General features: G+C 37.1%; 1 protein-coding gene across 1 annotated transcript in view; it reads right to left on the bottom strand.

Moving 5' to 3' along the window:
• Nucleotides 1–9,804: 9,804 nt before the first annotated feature.
• The window catches only part of OTOGL (otogelin-like), a 95,279-nt gene continuing 89,904 nt past the window's right edge, over nucleotides 9,805–15,179 (bottom strand). Inside the window, exons 58-59 of the mRNA XM_010189063.1 lie at nucleotides 11,678–11,757; nucleotides 9,805–10,005 (exon numbers count right to left, since the gene is read on the bottom strand). Of these exons, the coding sequence (XP_010187365.1) occupies nucleotides 9,805–10,005; nucleotides 11,678–11,757 (281 nt within the window). The remainder of the gene's footprint in view (nucleotides 10,006–11,677; nucleotides 11,758–15,179) is intronic.

Below are 15,179 nucleotides of genomic sequence, written 5' to 3'. Positions count from 1 at the left end.
GGTTGTGTTTTTCTCTCTCCAGAGGTGCCCAAACCGTGTCAGTTGACCCAAGTATGTGCTACCAGGAAAAGAGAAATCTGTCATCATTTTAGAAACGAGGTCAGAGATTTCCCTTGCAATGTACGTACCACAATCACAGTCAGCAGTCAGCCAGGAGCTGGAGGTCTCAGTCCTATCCTCACTTTACATGGTAAAGACTACACTGGCATCACTTGCACAACTCCCAAATATCTCAGAATAAGAAACGGGAATGTTCAAGAGGTAAAGAAATAACTTACCAAACATATTCCTACCAATCCAATTTAGACATTGCAGTACAAACTTGGTTCAACCGTTTCAACTTCTTACAAAAGTCAACTCATCCTAGACACATTTTCTTCTGTATTTTTGACATTACCTTTTTAATAATGTACCTGCCTTTGAAGCACATCAGCTTAGTTCTTTAGAGAAGCAGGTTCCTTCTGTGTCTGAATTTGATTTGGAACCAGAAACTTAAGGGTTGCTTCTATCTAACAGTATAGAAACCTCAATCACACCTCTAAAATTCAGGGAAATTGAGGCATGTGATGCCAATTATTACCACATAACATTTATTAAAAGATTGTAGTTCTGGTTTTTAACTTTCATTTTTATTTTCTTTATGAATTGGGATGACAAACAAATGCCATCACTTAGCAACGAACTTAAAATGTAGTTCAAAAAAACCCAAAATAAAAATCAAATAGAAACATGTACACTAGAATAAAAGCTAGGATTTCTGTTATTATGTTACTTTGTGCTGTCCTGTAAAGCAATCTACCACACACAGAAAACAAAAAACAAAAAACCACCAAATAAAAACCAAACAAACAAAAAAAACCCTCAAGCAAAAACACTCAGCTCTTTTCTGGTTTTTTTTAATACAACATACTCTCAAACTCAGATCGGTTTCTGGTAACTTTCTTTAACTCATGACAAACATAACTATTAATCTATCATGATCTTAATGTTCAGAGTTTAGATCATATTTTTAAAAGTATAAAGTTTATAAAGCCTTTAATCACTATAAACCCTTCAGAAGAGGGTATATACCACCTCTTGGAAGCCCCTGAATTGACATACTAGACTAATATTGATGGCATTGATGGCATACACAAAAATGTTTAAGGATATTAGACATTTCCAAGAAAAGCAGCAGACTTTTAATTGATGTGTGTACACTGGCTTGCACTCCCTGAAAATGATCTAGTTGAGACAATCCAAAAGGTAGAAAAATCTGCTTTTAAAGATAATAAAAAATGTATATTTGCCAATTATTTGAATTAACCATTTTTAACATAATTTTCCACTATCAGCAATATTGTTGGACATTTCTCTGTATGTAAATACATAGTCCTAGACCAAAAAAAACAAGAACTAAATGTGCAAGCGTTCATGGGAATTTGAGCATATTTGTATGATGAGAAGGGTTTAGAATGTCCTTTTTTGTGGCCAGCACCTAACCAGTAATTTTTAGGCCCTTACCTAAGGACTGAAGAAATTTTAAAAAAAACAACCAATAAATACTGACCAAAGAGCTAAGGTTCAAATCTGTCTTTAGGCCAGCTACATACCGGCTAGGAGACCCAAACAACAAACACTTATTGACTTCTGCTATTGACTGCTGCTCAACATATGACTCAAGTAGGCTTCTCAGTCTGATAAAGAGGCACTTGGGAAATACAGCAGAGGTCTGTAACATCTTAAAGTAGCCAGAAGTGAGCAGAGATTGATTTTCCATTTTCTTTTTAAGTATAAGAACTGTGAAGGATGAAATGTAGCTGGTAGGCTCCAGATAGTTTATCTGGCAAAGCTTAAAATAAGTACTGAAAGTTTCTATGGGCTGGTTTATATAAGAGAACTACACTAAAGCTCACAAAATGCATTGCAACTACATTTGTCTCAAGAAGTCTTTAAGCTACAAATGGCGGGAAACTAACACAGCATAGGCAATTCACATATTATGCTATTCTTACAATCCTCCCCAAGGATCTGCTTTTTGTCACTGCTGGAGATATGATACTGAATGTGCTGAAGTTTTTATTCCACCCCATCCCACCATCCTTAGGAACCTTGGGCTCTCAATCACTCTGCAGCTGTCAGGAAACTTCCCTGACTGAGGTGGGTCACAGATTGCTGCACTGTGGCTTACAGAAAAAACACTTCTCAAGCACAAAACTGGTTAGAGCAACTGGGTACAATCTGGATACTCTCAGGTATTACACTGGGAAGCTGGGTACCTACTGCAGCAACATTTCACCACCTCAAATACGTGGCTCTCTCCTCCAAAGTAATGGAATGGTATTCATATCAGTCATTGACAGAGCTTTGAAATCACCTTTACAGCAAAGCAAGTTAAGCTAAAAGTAAAATATTAAGACTACACATACAAACTCTAAATATACACAAATATGGACAACACTATTGCAAAGTGTACTAGTAAATTAAGCAAAAAGATACATGTGGTTCCTACACACGTGGATCTTTTAATAATTAGTAATCCACAAATGGCAGCTTTGAATCAGAAAGCAAAATACCGATTGCAGAAGTATGCTTCCTAAAGACATAGCCAGAGTATACCCCTGGGTACCAGAACAATCTTGCATTTCCATCACCACAGTGCATGTCTCTGCAGTGCTACATTAAGACTTAAAGACACTGGGATCTCTTACTTCTTCTGAGGAGCAGCATTAAACCAGAAGCAGCAAGCAATAAAGCAGATTAAAGATCTCAAGAGAGCTTCCTACAATTTAAACAGAAGGAAAATCGCGAACGCTCAGTAACAATAACTGAGAGCTCCCTGTGACTGCTAGAATGACAAAAAAACAGTTCAAATCATGAACCATCAATTTTCAACATTCACTTAGTGTATCGATCAACCTTCAAAACAGGGAATCTTTTTCTTACCTTAAGTAAATATTTTAATAAAAGCAGGAGAAGAATAGCTTGATCCATAGAGAAAGAAATGTCGTAGTCCCAGCGCCTGTTTGAATCACAACAGCTTCAAAAAAAAATTATGTTAAAGTTTCCAAGCTATGAGAAAAACTAGTACACGTATTTATACTTCACACAGATACAGCAGCAGCCAATGGTGTACCCAAGATCTGTCTTTGCCCTGGTCCTGCCTCCTTATAGGCCTCATCTAAAGTTTCCTGACATCAGCAGAAGGCTGTCCTTTAACTTCACTGAACTATGCATGTGTCTGTTGTTCATTAGTCCATTAAAAAAACCCTCAGTATAAAAAACGTCAGTTTTTTAAAGTTTTATTAGCAATTAGTGTATTGAAATTCTTTGAAATCAGCGTAAGCCTTTAACTGTCTTCAAGAGACTCCAGTTATTTTCCACAGTACACATTTCTAGCAAGTTGCCCCTTTGCCAGTGTTCAAAATAAACCTTAAAACAGCTTTCTGTGGGAGTACTAAGCACACATGCAGAACGCATTAATATCTTTTGCTAGGCTGTACAAGAGGAACATAAATAAAGAGGGCAAGTTTATGATAATTTTTGTTAAATTTGCCCATCAAAAGACAGGTGCACACCACTATAGCACCAGGAACTGCATGAGCAAGTCTAAGATTGCTTATGAAAAATGCAAACTCCTACTTCTCAGTGTAAAAGCAGAGCCGACAAATTTCCCAACGTGCCTACAATCTGCCTGTAAAAGGATTTGTTAAATTTATAGTTAGTAACTACAGCTCGCAGCTCCCGGGATAAATCTTTACAGCACCAGGAAGCACTGGGCATCAGTGGCAGAAAGAAGAAACGCCGTCAGTACCCCACAACGACAGACCGACGCCGTGACGGCCACCGCAGACATTTTAAAGCACCCCTTTCCTCCTGACGGTGGCCCTGCGGCCGGGCAGTGCTCGGCTGCGGAGCCCAGAGCCGAGCAGGTGGTAACGGGGCGACGACCATCACCTGCTGCCACGCCATGCCCCCTCCCCTTTCCCGGAGAGGACAGACAGCGACCTGCGGCTGGGCGGGGCTTCCGCATCGGCTCTGATCCCTTTCTTCTCCCCTTCTCCGCTTTCTCTGTCTCGAACTCATTTTTTCTGGCCTTTCCTGCCCTTTCCCGGGCTGCTGGACGGCGGAGGGAGCGGGGAGGCGGGAGCGGGGACCAGCAGGTTCCACTGGGCTGGGGCAGGGCTGGGGCAGGGCCGGCCCTCGGATCGCTTCATGCCCAGCAGAGCCGTTGCGGGGCTTCAGACCGAATCTTCTCACTTATTTCCTGCTCCCCGAGGTGCTGCCCCGCTCCCCGGGGCTCGCCAGGCCGCTCCCGAGGCGGCCGTCGTGATCGTGAGGGGAAGCCGGCCCAGCACAGCCTGGCGCCCCTCGTCCCGCCTGGGGTGAGGCTGCGCCACAGATCCACTGAGAGCCCAGCACCGCAAAGACTTCCTTAAAATTAAAAATTGCTGGAACACTAAGATAGATGTGTATACATACGCTTTAGTGATATGTTATCCACCTGCGCTGGAATATGGACCTGTATTAAATTCACTACACGGAGATGTTCCTCAACTCTTTTTACATTTAATAGCTATGTCTTTGGGGCTGTACAAATAAATGTGTGCAAAATATGAAAGTGGCTCCCAGGAGTAATGGCTTTAATGTGCTTTGAGAAAATGCTTTTTCAGTTTGGCATTACAGCCTTTCAGAGTGCTTCGGTGGGAAGTATTAGTAACAAATACAATCTAAGCAACTAGCATGAGGTACTGTGCTGTATCAATTTAACTAGCTAGGCTCTTAACAGGCATTTTTGTATTCAGGATTTTGTATGAAAAGGGTTAAATCAAACCATTTAGGAATTAAGCTGGTCTGAGAAATAAAGTTGGTATCAGAACAAACACAATTACTCCCCAGTGTGACACCAGTTTCCTCACCAGTGAGTATCTCTACAGTAAAATGTGGAGATTAGGCCCAGAGGACAAAGAGATGCTGACATTGTCTCACTGCTGGAGTCACTGTAAAGATCTTCATGTACCTCCTCGGGGCAAAATTTCTGGTTCTCCTTATCAAGCTCTTGGCTTCTGTATAGAGGTCCCACACAAACTTGCCAGTGCAAGCATCTATAAACAAAGAATAGACAAGAATACCTAACAGTAGGACCACTGATTTATTTCCCAAAGGAAATAACAAGAACTGAACAACAGCTTGGGGTGAACAAAAACATTGGATGACATCTGCCTTTGGCCAGATTTGAAGCAGTGAATTCAGAGGTAAACTTACCTCAATATAATTCTCAGTGCCCTACCCTTCCATAAATGGACCTTTTTAGTAGAAAAATAGTTTTCCACCATGCTCTTTGAAATTAAATCAGTTTAATAAGCTGATAAAAATTGTTTACCAATTATTTCCAAAGAGATTACAAAAGAAATAAAAATTAGTGCCACTGTATATACATACCATAAAAATTAGCAACATTCATATTATTTACTGTGTATTTTCTTAGGTGTTATCATCACACAATGTATTATTTGTGTCTTGAGATAGTGTCTCGTTCTTCAGTGGGTTGTATCCAACTGAACTTTGGATTATGAAATAAGGAATAGAACTTTTAATTAGAGCTTTATTAAGAACTTCTAGTAAACAAGGCAAGCTTCATCTCAGCAGAGAAATACCATCTTGGAGCTTTTATGTTACCCAGGCTTGAAGATAGACATAGTAACTCAAAAGCTGCTGCAACCCCTGATTCCAAAACACTGAATCAGTCTCTGTCTGAGAAACACACACATGTACAGAGCGTGCCTGGGTATATCACCTGAATGCTATTTTAGCTATAAATGCCACAAGTTAGCTGCTGCCAATTCAGCTGTTTTACAAAGCAGACATGATCATTTTTTTCCAGAGCACTTCGTAATCACTGAGCACAAAGGGAGGCTTTATTAATGGGGCAATTTTCAAGACAACAGCAGGAGCGCTCTCCTTTGTAACCTCATTAAATTAAGCATGCGTGGCACATTCCACTTTAATCAAAAGAACACTCCCCAAACTTTCCATTTATTCAGCATTTCTAGTGATTAAGTTTTAACATCATTCTCTATTGGTTTTCTCCAGAATGCAACGTCAGTACAGAAGCAGCTCTTCAAGGTCCTCATTCTTCATACAAAAACTACTTGTAAAAGTAGGAACAAAATGTATTAGATATTTTTGTCAGATTACCTCCTTTGAGCGAGATTGTCAAATCTCTGATCTTAGGGAATCTTTTACCACTGATTTCCACAGGCATAATGACCACCTCATTGGCATATAGGTAGAATTATTTTTCAAAATAGACAAAAAAGGCAGTTCTAAAATGGTCAGCATGTGGCTGCCAAGAACTAGGCAAGCCTCTCACAGAAAGCTGCCCCTGTAGCCCCCCGCTACGAAAACCTTACCACAGAAATCCAATGCAGAACTGTATTTGCAGTTTAGCTAAAGTTCATTGCTCTTCAGCTCTGAGTATGTGCCTCCACCCTAAACTTTGGTGAGCTATTAATGCTAATGGATAGATGATTTTTCAAGTTTCCTTGTTCTATAGGCAGTCTGCACACCCCACTTGGCATTTAAAGAAAGGTTAGAGAAAATTTAGTACACAGTGTAACATACAGGCCCTCTCCACCGTAACCTTTCCTCAACGAAAGCCTTTTTTCCTTTGCATTACTGTTAAGTGCTGAAGTCTCTTCCTCAGAAGATCTTTTATGTTCACCTTGTGAGTGTTTTTTGAAAATATATTCCCCAGAACGGTTGGGAGTGTGAAATCCAACCTAATCTAGGAAATAAAGTGCTGCTATCCTAGGAATGAAGGACAAGTACAACCAGCTACAAATGGGGGAACTGACAGGGCACAGCAGGGCTGTGGCATAAGGCGAGCGCTCGGACATGCACACAGCTTCTCCACAGCTCCTCGCATTTTCAGTGGCAGTGTGGGAGTTTGAGACACTCACACATTCCCAGCCTTTCTCTAAGGGGAGTAGAAATTATTCGAGTCTTAGTGTCAGAGGGTGGTAGAAGGGAGGGAACTCTGTGGGTATTAAAGCTCTTTCAGTCAATAATAAACAAACTAATTAATTTTGGTTTTGAACTTGGCTAGGTTTGAGTTGGATCAGCTTTCCAAACCAGCTCACAGGACACCTGGCAGAGAGGGTTACGCACAATTCAAGGCCGGAGATTGAGGCAAGAATGCGGAGTTGGGGATGAGGAAAGCAAGACAGAACCATGAACTGCATCTGTGTTTCTATTTAAATTACAGATAGGGGAAGTATTTGGAGCAGAACAGGCCTGCACCACTGCAGCCTCATCCAAACCTTCCAGCCATTGCAAGGCCTGTGAGGGCTAGTTCACATTATATAAAACATACCACATGATGCCAGTGTCACCGTCATGGAGGTAATGGGGGTGAGATGGCTGGCCTGAAGATGATTTGCAAGTTTTAGTAGACGTTCACTTTCTGACCAGGCCAAAGCAGCCTGAATTTGAAGTTTAATTGTAAAATGAACAGCAATCTTAGTCCATATCCAGCTCCACTGAAGATGTAAGATTTTGCTGTAGACTTCAGGGAGGATCCTGACATGGTTCCTACTGATGCACTTAGAGAAACCCAAATTGGGTAAGTGGCAAAAGGATCCTTTAATACCATATTTCCTATTACAGAGTATTATGGAGTTACTTTTAAGCATAACTGCTTTTATATTTTCAAGGTTTGTCTAAGATTTTGCATTACCGTTCATCTTTAGTGGCACAGGTAAATTAATTGCATCGATACTGATTTATTATCATTCTGCAAAAGAATGTTTATTAATTTCTCTTTAATTACAAATATGGTTTAATTACAAATACAAATCTTAGAAAAGCACATTGCTTATAAAACACACAGCTGTTCAGTCAAAACACATCAAGTGTTTCATCATTATATGGAAAAATGCTATCTTGTAGGAGCTTCCTTAAGTAATTTATCAAATGCTCAATTCATTAAGAAGTTTTGGGCCAAACTCTCTTGATGCAAATATAGGATTCCTATCTCTATGTTAATAAATCAGAATGCTGTAAGGATATATTTTGCTTTTAAAAGTTGTCCTTTTAATTTGCTGTATGAGTACACAAACTTTATGGCTATGACTATGATTTAATTTCCGTTTCTGGCCTGCATGAAAAGCTTCTGTACACAAACTCTGACAGCATTATCAGAGAATATTTTGGTTCTAGGCCCTAGTACATAACACAACCTAAAATATCTGCCTTGCAAATCATAAAAACATGCAAATGATTCATGTGCTTTTTCATAGATGGCACTTTATTTTGATTGCTAGGTAATCACTATTTCTTACAACGGTTAAATATTTTTCTGATAATACAATGGATTGTTCTTCAACTTTTAAACCAAGCCACTATTTTCAAGGAGATGGATGAGTAGATGAAAGCCTTGTTAGTGAAGACAGATTTCACTGTATATGCTATTTTTCTTCATAAGCCATCAAAACCGAATATAACAAATGTTTAAAGATTTGTCACACAAAGTAGAAAATAGCCTTGGATTTTAAGGTTTTTTTTAATTTTATCTTGCTTATTTTTCATTGTTTAAACCAATGTGTAAATCCAACGTTATTGTAGTTAAATGATGACAGCTTAATATGAAAACTGTTTGTCAAATAGTTTTCAGACTTTTAGACAAGAACTTTAAGTCTGAAATTATTTTCGTGATAAGGAAAATACTTTCATAATTTAAACCAGTTTCATTGAGTTTATAAAGCAAAGTAATCTTCTAAAAACAAGCCTAAAATAGTATCCTTAGTTTTTAAGATAAGATTCTGTAGTATGTTCAATAAAAGGGAGAGTATATTCAGCTTAAGGTGTGAAATCGTGGACATTCACATCAATTTTTGTATGTTTTATAAAAATATACTGAACAGAAATCTTCAAACTGGAAAACAAAGGAAGAAATGCATTATGAATAGTTAAATTGTGCAGTATCCTGGGTTTTTAATAAATATATATATATGTACATAGAATCTTATTCTATAGCTAGTGAACAGCCAATTTCTTATTTGTGAAAATTGAAAAATTGATATAAAATATAAACCTTCATATTAGAAACAGGTTTTAGATGTTTTTTAATAAAGGCACAAAAGCTTGAACTCTTTAGCCTTGACCTAGTCATGCTTCATATTTATAATATATATAAAAATTATATAAATGTCTAAGGTTTAAAGACATTATTATGATTCCACTAAAAGCTCTGGAGGTACTTGCAGACCATAGTCATGGTTTCTCTCAGTGACTTACAGTGTAAGCGGAGCCCAGTCATTGGCAACAGCTTAATGGACAAAAGACAGACTTTTCAGCAAGATAAAAAATGTTTCATTTGAAGCCACTATTTTTTAATAAATTAATTCAGTCATTCTCAAAACCCTAATATGCTGCTTTCCCATTTAAATGTGTGATGGTTCTCAACTGGAAGTTTCTAAGTAAATGGAAAAGAACCACTGAGAAATACTGAACTTTGATAGGTAGCCACACTGGAAACAGCTCATTGGAAAGCCACTGAGTAGAAATAAATGATGGTTAAATTATATCATGTTCAAAAAGATTTCTATTTTTCTTTCTATACATGCCAATATTTAAAAATAAAATTGAAGAACAATTGACATTATCGCCTTTACTAAATTTGTGAAAAGTTAAATTATAAAGTATAATTGAGGACATTTTTTTTTCCCCTGCAGAGTACTATAGCCATCCAAGGTAAAAAAAAAAAAGTCTGGTAAAAGGAAACTCTTCTTAATTCTTCAGATTAAGTTGTATCCACAGTCATGCTCAGTTCCATTGGCATGAGCATTCTATAGGCTCTTGAATGATGTACATAATTTCAGTGCCATTTCCTGAACAGCGTAGTGGCACAGTCAGATTTCGTGTTCCATTTTCTCGACAACATTTACAAAATCTTAAATGGCTATCAATATTGACATTGAAAATTGTTGCAGACGGGCATTTTCCATCACAAGAAGCCACATTTATCTATGAGTAAAATAAGAACTGAAATTAGACATCTCACATTTTCTTATGAAGATACAACATTTCAAACCCATTAAACCCATTTTTACATTTGAAAAGGACCCTTCTAAAATGCATTCATTCTAAGTGTAGACACATTTTTAATAATTATTTTTAATCAACCTTTTTTTCGTTGTTTGATCATGTATTCTGTCTTAACTTTAAGAGAAATGTGCTGTGGATAGCAAAATCGAATGCCTAGTTTACAGATTAATAACTTCAAAACAGTGCAGCTAAATTCATGTTCTTTTCATGTTCACTGTAGAAAAGTTAAATTCTTCTAACCAAATCAAGGGAGGGTCTATCCTCCTTGAAGGTTCAAGAGGAAAAGTATGTAAGTTCAGAAGCTTTTCCCTTTCTTATTCATACTGCTTGTGACTAAGAACACACCGATATTAGCTGTGTTGTCACTGTAATAGGTATATCCAAAAAATAGATGCAGTAACAAACCAGCAAGGACAGAGACTGGCTGCAAAATTATTCACAAAGCTTTCTCTCAGTATTGCATTATGTGAAGAATTGTTTTAGCTGATACTCTGACAGAAAAGAAATTGATACTTTTTAATTAAAACTTAAGCAGAGTTGATATGCTAAGAAATCGAGAACAGCCATACTAGATCTAGGTCTTTCTGTGATGGTTTTAAATCTGATTTCTCATGCAAATGAGACGTATGAAAGATGCTTTGATCCAAACAACCTGGGAACAAATGAGCCATATCCAAACAAATTAGACCAAAAGGTTACTCTTACAGGTTTCCTGAAATTTGACGGAAAAAAAAAGACGTTGTCCTAAGCACTACTAACATTAGTTACTAATTAATCTCTTAACTGTGGCAAATAACTGTAACTTCATCTACGTATTTATACTCCCTCATTACCAACCTTTCTTCTGAAACTAAATAAATACACCACAAACTCTTCTACTATTAAACTTTAGGCATGTCACCGTTTACTTTCTATCAGGATGGAGATTAACCTGCTCAGCTTTCAATCTGTGATGATGTTTTGTCTCTTCCCTTACTGCTTAGGTTCTTCAACAGAATCTTACCAGAGGCCTTTTGGAAGTCTGGAGATACTGTGTTGATTGCTTCTCCTTTAAGTGCTACATGAGAAGCACATGTGCTGCTTGGACATGTCCTGGGTTTTGTAGATGGGGCTACACCAAAGCTGAGATATCAAATGTCTTCAGCAGACCCATGAATCAATGGGATCATAAATTTATGGTATGGAGACACATGCTATGTGGAGGAGAAGACACTCGGAGAGTAAAGGTCTTTGAAGAGGAATGCAGCAGTGTTTCCGTCACATCCTAAGTGGAAGCATTTCTACTCCTCTTTTAGAGTGGAATCTTAGTTAATGGTGAAGAGTTCAATGCCTTTGTTAGTTACAAGCAATTACGCTGCGTACTTTTCATTTGAAGCCAAATGTTTCTCCAGGTAGGAGGGCTCAGTCTTTCAGCCATATGAACAGCTAATTTTGCTCCATTTATGAGTAGAGTAACATTCCTAAGGTCTAAGGCCTGCTTTTAAGAAGACAGCAGCATTTTCTGTTGCATGTTGATATCTATAACTCACTTCTTAATACTTGATTTGGTGTGCCATAGGGCCAGCATCAAACACAGGTCTTTTATGCTTACCGGGCTGTGACTTATACAGTCATTTTTTCTTATGGTTGTCCTGATTGTCATTTTCTGGCAAATCCTTTCTTCCTTTTTGCCTGATAAAATACAGAAAATGCATGCTGAATGAATACGCCTTTTGTACTGCATTTGCTACTAAAAATGTGAAACTATTATAATAATTTTAATAATGATACTTAGTTTTTGTTAATATACACACTGAAATCGTTACTTCCATAATTAAATCATTTTTTAGAAATAAAAATCTCCTATAGTAATAAATACTTCCAGTACAGAATTATCAATTTTACAGCTGGCACATATGAGGCATTAAGTAGCCCATCAAGCTACACAGATTTTATAAATATTAAAATATCAATATGATTTTATATTGCACATATGGCAAGACAAATATAAGCAAATAGAAAAAAAAATGTCTCAAATAGTTTTGAATAGTATTAGAATTAATTCTGTTTTAATGGGAATATTGAGTGTAAGTAAGATTTTTATTCTGCATTTTAGAAAATTTTCAGAAGTTAACATTTGAGAACGTAAAGAATGTGATTACAACCTTGATGCTATTTTGAATGTTTAAAATTGTAGTGGAACTACATAATTTCAATATATTTTTGAGAAATATGTACTTCAAGAAAGCTTTGAAAGAGAGAGACGCATATTTTTGCTACATACAGTGCAGTTTTTACCACCAGAACTGAAGCATGTAGCACTGAGTCAGCATACAGATCTAGGATTAGGGAAATACTGCATTTTTAAGTACATTCTGGGAGCTACTAATAGGAGGGTTTTCCCTTTATTTTAAAAACAAAACTGTATAGTGCAAAGCCATTTTTAACACCATAAAACCCATCATATAATACTGAAACAATTAAATGTACAATCCTTCATGCTGCACTTCATATCAGACTGTTACTACTATCTGTGTAACAGCAGTTATTTAGATTTCCTATTTCACTACTCATCGAAATAATCTATTAGTTTTGCAGCACAACCGTTCTGGGCATCCAGCATATAAAATAATAAGCACTATTCAGTGGAGTTTCTCCACCTTCAGCACATGCCTTTGTGGTTGGGTGTCCACAAAAAGAACAACTTTTCTGTTCCCCAGAAGCTTGTGAGCACTTTTAGAAGATAAATGAGTAACCAAGATGTTCTGCAGCCACAGCTCCAGTGGGTATTTAAAAATTAGGCTGGCTGCAGAGTACAGCTAGATTTTAATCTGCAAATTGCTGGCTCAAACAAGATGCTGTCACTGAAATAGCAGATCGATGTACGATTGAAGCTGTTAGCCTACAGCATCTTGGTTTTCCTTCCTCAGCAACGCTTAAGAAAAAGAAGTCCTGTGGTATTTCCATCAGAACGTGTTTGCCAGCGTGAATATGTGTAGACAGTGCAAACTGTGTACTTCTTACAAGTCAGAGAGAGAGATACAAGACAGCTCAGCGTGTAAGTTGCTGATGTCTCATGAAAACTCTGCTGCTATATTTTTCTCCCTCCCACCTTCAACTGTCAAGAAGATCTGCATTCAGTATCAGGTGTACTTTTTTTATTCACTCCTTTTTTGAGTAAGGAGTTTCTGTGACTTAAAAGCAAAAAATTATGATTATAATGGAACAGCTCTGTAACACTCTATAATTTCTAGTGTAAAGAGTATTTATTAAAGAGTCATTGTAACTCTATGTTCCCCCCGCCAACATTTTTATAACTTTGTAAAACATGTTATTTGTGACAAAGAAGAAATACAGCATAAATCCATATCTGCAAAGGTGAGACCAGGCAGTAATACACAGTCTTGTGCTATTTTAAGGCAAAAACAGTTCAATCATTAAATTCCGGCACCTGGGATCAGATTTAGAGACTCTTGGTAACAGTATTCAAGGTGATGATATATTTTGCAGTTGCATTTCTTATTACAACTCCCCTGTACAGTAAGTTCATGTATTAAAACCAATTTCAGAAACGAACAGGAGGAAGAACCATCAGCAGCAGATACCATAATGGATAAATCTAATTCTGACAGGTGCTGAGCAGTGAACCCTAACCAGGCTTTAGAAAACCACTGATCTGGAAGGCCAATGGGCTCAGCAACTCAGTATCAGGCCCAGGACCAATAACTACATGGCAACATTTAATGGTGACAACTATACGCATATATCAAGCAGTGTTTACACTATTACTAAAAAAAAAAGAAAATACATTATTAAAAATAATACCTGGTTCACAATTAATACTACCAGTAGGCACTACTGGACTAATGGCAAAGGGTAATAGACCCAATCCAGAACCTGGCAGAATCATTAGGAATATCAGTTTCTCATGAAATAAAAACATTTTTTTATAAATAACACTTCATTAATTCTTACACTGCCAACTGCAATTTTTCTTTTAGCAAAAGCTTTCCTGTTAGTCTTCCAAATTTAGAAACTCTGTAGCTCCTTCAAATCTCACTAAAGATGGCCTAAACTTTATTACTCTCCTGGTTAACACAAAACTAGAATAATGCTTCCTTTTGCAACGGGTCTCTCTATGGCAAGGTAAGAATTAAATATATGCACTCACTTTGCATGCATTGAATCAAGCTCTTTCAGAAAGGTTATATGTTCCCATTAAAACCCCAAGGTGCTGCAAGCTCTATTTATAAGTACTCTTTTTAACTGCTTCACCACAGGGCACATGCTTTTAGTCATAACTAAAACAAAAATAAAAGGAAAAATAAAAAATAAAATAGCATATAACTGTATGAATTATATCTGGGTTTTTAGCAGCCATCTCAGCAAGTATTTCTGAAGTATAACTATGCCTTTCCTTAGGCCACAGAATACGGCCAAAATTATAACTTCCTGGTCAACAGAAAACCAGGAGCCATTAATTGTTTAGGCTAATTTTCTAAATAAAGCCAACCTAATTCGGAGGGGGTGGGGCAGGGAGGGGAGGAGTAGTTAATTATTTTTCAACATAGTGTGTCTCATTAGAGAAAGAATATTGATTAATAAGAGTTTAGCACAATTCTGGTGTGTTACTTTTCTCTGCTAATTCTCATTTGAAAAGAATGTATTCTGTTGTATTAAAATAGCTTTTATTTTCTATGTTTTGATACAGTAGAACAATATTTCTTGCAGTTCACTTTCAAAGCTTTGCATAACTTGGAAATTTGAGTATTGTGTGTTTGATAAATACATTTCCTCTTTTATCACCAAATTATTTACAATACATTGCACTTCTGAATTTTATTTAATAATTGTGCAATACATGGTTATAATTCTGTGACTTCCTAATCAAAATTATTAAGTAAACATTTGTATAAAAAAAATTCCAAAGACTGATTTTCTTACGTATTTTAACTCTGATGTTGAACAAAAAAGGCCAGAAAGGCAGGCGGAGGATTTTCTGTACTGTTCCACAAGTTCTTGCTTTACACAATGAGTTTTACACAACAGCGTTTTACTATAATGTGTACATAATTACATGCCTTGATAATAAAACCTTTCCTAGTCAAAACTGC

This window comes from Mesitornis unicolor, unplaced genomic scaffold, assembly GCF_000695765.1.
Source record: "Mesitornis unicolor isolate BGI_N332 unplaced genomic scaffold, ASM69576v1 scaffold2267, whole genome shotgun sequence".
Taxonomy (NCBI): Eukaryota; Metazoa; Chordata; class Aves; order Mesitornithiformes; family Mesitornithidae; genus Mesitornis; species Mesitornis unicolor.
Note: the sequence above shows the minus strand (reverse complement) of the source record. Positions and strands in the feature narration are given on the sequence as shown.